General features: G+C 39.5%; 1 protein-coding gene across 2 annotated transcripts in view; it reads right to left on the bottom strand.

The window, feature by feature from the left end:
- Positions 1-416: 416 nt before the first annotated feature.
- Positions 417-7,034, bottom strand: part of LOC115154286 (drebrin) — a gene marked incomplete at its 5' end in the record, with an annotated part of 28,100 nt that continues 21,482 nt past the window's right edge. For both annotated transcript variants that reach the window (XM_029700361.1, XM_029700362.1), the window contains 3 exon segments: positions 417-2,617; positions 3,500-3,590; positions 5,934-6,382. In XM_029700361.1, the coding sequence (XP_029556221.1) occupies positions 2,565-2,617; positions 3,500-3,590; positions 5,934-6,382 (593 nt within the window).

Here is a 7,034-nt window from a genome sequence, read left to right as displayed (position 1 = left end):
TTGAATAAAATACAGATTAAAACAAACATGACAAGTGGCAGTGACAGACTTTTAATGTTGTTAAATGTTTTGTGTTCATTCCTGCTTTGAATGACTGAGATATTTGTTTGCAGAGAAAGCTTTGAAATGCATCAGTGAGCGGCCTGGAGCAATCCAATACTTCAAGATGATAAATGATATGATCAATATAAAAAAAGTGCACTTCTACCTTAGAATATAATGATATGAGATTCTCTGACCAAAATGGCCGTCATTTTAGTCATGTTGCCGGGATGTCAATGTTCGTTTTAGTGTTCTATTTAATTCTATGATGCTAGCACGTCATGATACTATTGAAGTATTCAAGGATGCATTAGATTGGGGTGATACAGCCAAAAGAAAAACTGTCAAATCAAAAACACTCTCTGAAGTCATCATTTGGAGGTTTTTAAGTCTTTTATTAACATACATCAGCACTTAGCATGTCACAAAAGATCTTGTGCTTATTTAAAAAACAGAGTGTGTGAGAAGCGGATGGAAAAGAGGGAAGATAAATAAAATATATTTTAAATGAAAAGAGAGAGATAAGACAAGGAACAGCTAAGCCTTGCTTTGGGGCAAAGAGGGGTAGTAGTAGTAGAGTAGTAGTATAGTAGTAGTAGTAGTCTCCTAGTAGTGTGATCGGGAGAGAATAATAATAACTACCCAGGAGGTTATCAGGGTGAAGAAGTATACATTGAAATCATGTAGAAAGGGTGTCAGTTACTGCTAAAGATGAGGGTTGGTCGGCTCTTACTAAGCATTAGTTGATTCTCATACACAGAAAAAGGCTGGTAGGGATATGGAATCACATTTCATATTTCGCTTCAAATAAACTTTATGTAAACATCTCATTCAATCCCACAACAAGCCTAAATTCAAAGTGGCATAATCATAAGGGCCACAATGACAAAGAAGTGTTCGACGTTCATTAGTTGTAGTTGTGTATTTCTAAAAAACAAACACTATTTACAGGACAAAATACTTGATTGGTTTATTTTCTTATTGCTTGTTGGTTCCCACTCAGATTTCTGTGGTAATAGCACATAGCTATAACAACATATACCTGCTATAGAAGTGTTCTATATCTATGGGTAAGAATGCCTGGATGGATATAGAATCAGATCTAAGGAGTGGCATCTCAGGAATGAAACTATAACCTTGAACAGTAATGATAAGAAACCTCCTGTAGATCAAATAAAGGAAGACTGGTCTATAAGCCATGTGGAGAGGGTTGCATCAAGAAGCTAGAACCGGTTTCTAAACATTAGAGCAATAATACCGTTTAAAACCAGGCTTGATAATCAAATGCATTTAGAAGGGCTCCTGGCAAAACTAATCCACCGGAATGGTTCTCATTTAGACTGTTAACAGCGAAATCAGAACCGAGATAACTGGGTGAGAGAATGAGATCTGTGCAAAAACAACACAGAGGTAGTCCAACAGTAGAATTACAATAGTATACAAAACGGTGCTGAGGCCATCTAGGGACGTGCATGTGAACTACATCATTTTAAAAGAAGGACAAGGGAAATAAATACACATGGAAAGCGAAAGGGTGCATTTGTATCATCTACTGCAAAGAAGGTGTAGTGTTACAAAGCAGAGACTACTGTAGCAGCTCTAGAACCACCTTAGCACAAGACACACTGTTCCGTTCATAGTGCCACAATGTGTGACGAACGTCCTCATTCCCATCTGAGTGCTCTAGATACAGTCATTGCCTAGTTTTCACTGAAGACAAAACAAGAGACTACCACTATTGCCATGATTCAAAGATCCTGAATGTCAATTTAAAGAACACTTCTAATAAGTAGAAAAATCATACTTATTTTCCCCATGTCAGATTTTCTGCTGGGAGAGTATGCCAATCAACACAACGATAACAAACTACAATAGATATTCATTTTCAAAGTGACTTGGTACAGCACAAAACAAGTATTTCGTTATACCTCCCTTGTGTGTATCAGGGTTTTACTACGGGGTAGTACCATGGTACTGCTATCCCAGCCTGTAGTCTGATGTCCACCCCGCCTTCAACACCCCCATGGCCAAACTGAAACATCAAAGACTACAGGATTACACTAGGCACCACTCCTCTCTAATCCCACCAGGCACCGCTCCCACTTTTATCCCCAACTACTGTAGCTACCCAGAATGAGGGAGAATGGAGGGGGAGGGTTGCTATACATTCTAATAGGCTACCTGTCTGGTACAGGGTGTTTAGTCTGCTGTAGAAGACACATACATTCTCAAGAAAGTATTCCCCACTCCCCACTATTTACTCTGCATAGCAAAAAAAAGGAGAAATCAAAGAAAAAAAAACAACATAAAACCAAGAGCTCATCATTAACCCATTAGCATCTTTAACAATAACTCAAAAACCTTTTCTGTGGCTAACATCAGTTTTTTCCCCCTTCTAGAACATTATACAGATTTTTTTATGCAAGACTTGTTGTTATTATTACTTTAAAAAAAGTATGTTTCGTTGTTGATGATGCGTTGTTTCTGCTTCCCACCGCCGGACTGGACTACTTCGCCATGGTCTAGTCGCTGTCTTCCATTACAGGGTCTGTGTCCCAGCATGTGATGTCAATCTCTGTACACACGCACAGGGCATAGATAAACATCTTTAAATCCACTTGGTCAATGTTTGAAAAAACAAACACACACACACAAACTTTAATATTTTTATCCATGGTGTCTTACAATATGTCAAATAAATGGGCAGAAACAACCACATAGTATAACAATCAGCATCATAAGTCAGACTGTCTTCAAAAATAAGTGTGACAGCAGTTCCTGAATAAAATAGTAAAAACAACATGATTAGCCAAGCTGGTGATTGTTTAGGTACCATTTGTAAAGGGTTTATAAAGAGTTTATAATGATGTTGTTAATGGTTATTAAATTACTTGTAAATGCACTATAAACTATTAATTAATGGGTTATAACGCATTGGTCAAAATAGTGCGATGTTGACCATTGGTCTGAAAACCAACCTTTTCTGTTCCTGGGACAGAGCACTAATGCATCACACCCAAGAGGGAGAAAATAACTATTGTTTAACTGTGCAACCAGTGAAAATAAGGTTGCATGATTATACACAAGGGTGCATATTATAATAGCATTTGTAAATGGATAATAACAGAAGGTAAATATTGGCTCACTTTTTGGTAAACACTGACCAGTTAATTGCTCTTTTTAAACCAAAGCGATATACGTGTTTATTAATGGTTTATAATGCATTTAGAAATGATTAAATAACCCTCAATGATGTAATTATAAACTCTTCAAACACTTTACAAATGGTACCTTATTTTACAGTGTTACTACTTTTTCATATATTGATGTATTTCCAACAGAATAATCCTCACAGCTTTCAGGCAAAAAGGTTATTTTGATGTTTAATCCTGACATGACGTGCTCTCTCTCACTTTCTCGCTCTCTCTCTCTCTTTCTCTCGCTCTCCTTCTCTCACCTGGTGGCTTGTTATAAAACACTGACGTTGGGGTCATTTTAGCAGAGCATTTCTCCTCCTCCTGCGATTGGCTGAAGTAACCCTCGTTTGCCTGCACAGACAGACAGGCAGGAAGGCAGGCAGGAAGGCAGGCAGAAACATTAGTTGATAACAGTATTGTTTCTATGCATGTAGACATATAGACACACTATGCTACTGCTGCAGTGCCTTCAGAAAGTAATCACACCCTTTGACTTTTTTCACATTTTGTTGTGTTACAAAGTGGGATTACAATTTATTTAATTGTCATTTTTAGTCAACGATCTACACAATACTCTACTGTCAAAGTGGAATATATATATATATATATATATATTATTATTTTTATTATTTTGATTTTTTTTATTAAAAGAAATAAAACACATATATCTTCATTTGAAAACTGTTCAACCCCGAGTCAATACATGTTAGAATCACCTTTGGCAGGGATTACAGCTGAGTACAGTCTTTCTGGGTAAGTCTCTAAGAGCTTTTCACACGTGGATTGTACAATATTTGCACATTATTCTTAAAAAATGTCTTCAAGCTCTGTCAAGTTGGTTATTGATCACTGCTAAACAGCCATTTAAGTCTTTCCATAGATTTTCAAGTTGATTTAAGTCAAAAGTGTAACTAAGCCACTCGGGAACATACAATGTCATCTTGGTAAGCAACTACAGTTGCTTAGCAGACTGTATATTTGGCCTTGTGTTTTAGGAAATGATCCTGCTGAAAGCTGAATTTGTCTACCAGTATCTGTTGGAAGGCAGACTGAAACAGGGTTTCCTCTAGTATTTTGCCTGTGCTTAGCTCTATTCAGTTTATTTTTATCCTAAAAAACTCCCTAGTCCTTGCCGATGACGAGCATACCCATAACATGATGCAGCCATCACCATGCTTGAAAATATGAAGAGGCGTACTCAGCGATGTGTTGGATTTGCCCCAAACATAACACCTTTTATTCAATAATTGTGTTTTTTATCTTTGCCACATTTTTGCAGTATTACTTTAGTGTCTCAATCCAAACAAGATGCATGTTTTGGAATATTTTTTATTATGTACAGGCTTCCTTCTTTTCACTGTTATTTAGGTTGGTATTGTGGTGTGACTACAATGTTGTTGATCCATCCTCAGTTCTCTCCTATCACAGCCATTAAACTCTAACTGTTTTAAAATCACCATTAGCCTCATGGTGAAATCCCTGAGCGGTTTCCTTCCTCTTCGGCAACTGCGTTGGGAAGGGCACCTGTAGCTTTGCAGTGACTGGATGTATTGATACACCATCCATTACTAACGGCACCATGCTCAAAGGGATATTCAATGTGTGCTCTTTCTCTTTGCGAACCATTGGAAAACCTCCCTGGTTTTTGTGGTTGAATCTCTGCTTAAAATTCACTGCTCGAGTGAGGGACCTTACAGATAATTCACCCGGTACTCACTGTACATAGCCTCGTTATTGTTATGTAAATGTGTTGTGTTACTTTTTTATTGATTTGATTTATTTTACTTTATTTAGTAAATATTTTATGAACTCTATTTCTTGAACTGCATTGTTGGTTAAGGGCTTGTAAGTAAGCATTTCACTGTAAGGTCTACACTTAATTTTATTCGGCGCATGTGAAATGTTTTATTTTATTTGTATGTGTAGGGTATTAAACACTATTATTGCACACAGAGTGATTCCATGCAACTTTTTATGTGACTTGTTAAGCACATTTATACTCCTGAACTTACTGAAGCTTGCCATAACAAAATGGTTTAATATTTGTTGACTGAAGACATTTCAGGTTTTTGTTTTTAATAAATTTGTAAACATTTCAAAAAACAAAATTCCACTTTGACATTATGGGGTGTTGTGTGTAGATCACAAAAATCAAAATGTTATACATTTTAAATTCAGTCTTTAAAGACATCAATACGTGGAAAAAGTCAAGGGGTGTGAATACTTTCTGAAGGCACTGTATATCACCGAGCCACTCTGTCCAAACAAATACTACATGTACAGTACAGCCAAGGTTATCTGGGGGCAATTTGTACCATAGATCATTCAGTACTATACTATCTGTTTATGTGTTGTTCATCTTTGTTCCAGATCAGGAACACAGAACAAACTGCCATCCTCTCTCTCCAGGTAACCAGTGGCACCCACTAGTGCTGATGTAGAATGCATTTACTGCCATCTTGTGGCACATAATATAATACTTTTTTTTATAAGGAATGATACAATACAGATAGTGCAGACAACATACCTTTGTTGTTGTGCAGCTGAGAAATTACATGCTGTATTGCTGTATTGGCAAATCGTCAACTTAATGGCATAAGTATAAGGGCAACTCTATGCATGTAAAGTACTGCCAAGTAATTTTGCTAAATATACTGTAATATGAGATAACATGACTACTGCTCCTCTCCTGACCTGAGTCCCTTCTTTGAGCAGGGTCTCCCCGTTGGTCATCAGCTGAGTATCATCTGAAGCGTGCTGCAGTGCTTGCTGGTAGCTCAGGGTCATATCGTGGGTCCCGGCCACATCCACTAGGCTGGAGGGCTCTTCCTCGATCCCCTCGGGACCCCCCGGGCAGAATGGTACATCCCCCATCTCGTCAAAGCTCAGCAGGGGCTGGGGTTGCCCTCCAGGGTGTGGGGCCTGAGAGGGGGCGATGCCGGTGGCAGGGCTGCTGTCCCATAGTTCCACCAGGGGGTCTGCGGCGGTGGGGGCAGGCAGGGGCCTGAAGCCTGAGAAGGGGTCATAGTCGTCCGGGGTTGAGGATGGGGGTTTGGAGTCTGTGCGGGTCTGGGGTGCCACGCTCTGAATGGGCTTGGTGGGGGTGGAGTCCTGGACCGGGCCTGGCTGTTGCTTGGGCTCACCTAGGGGGGAGGAAGGTAGAGAGAAAGGGAGGGAGGGGGACTGTTATTGATAACAGTCAAAACTTGTTATCAATAAGCCCTGATAGGACACAAAGCGATCATCAGTATGCCCTGTCATTCTAGTCACACAGTTCACAGATAATAAACTCCACTTACACATTGTTGCAGCAATAGAAAGACCACACTGTTTATTGATGCTCTTACAGTATACCTACTGTCCAAGATCTCTTAGGTCCACAACATGACATGAATTACAGCTTTAACTTCAGAGAACACCACACAGTGATACCCTTGTGTTGTGTTCCTGTTACACTCATTGGTGTTCAGGTGGTGTACTTTAACACTGTCCACAGTACCAGAGTGCCACTGGGGACTAGAGACATGAGCAGGGGAAGCCCAGCCATCTGTGAAGGCAAATTAGGCCTGGGAAAAAACACACAGTCCCAGGGTGTGTGTGTGTGCATGCGTGTCACTGGCGTTGCACACACCGCCGCAGCCCACGCATGACAGGGGACCAATGAGTTTTGGGGGCCCCATACCCCCAAATGTTACATTTAATTTCGTTTTAGAGTCCTAAAGCAACTGAGGAAAAACTAAATTGCTACTGTGCGGCTTGCGAAAGTATTCACCCCCTTGGCATTTTTCTAATTTT

This window comes from Salmo trutta, chromosome 19, assembly GCF_901001165.1.
Source record: "Salmo trutta chromosome 19, fSalTru1.1, whole genome shotgun sequence".
NCBI classification, from domain to species: Eukaryota; Metazoa; Chordata; class Actinopteri; order Salmoniformes; family Salmonidae; genus Salmo; species Salmo trutta.
This window is presented reverse-complemented; position numbering and strand designations above follow the sequence as displayed.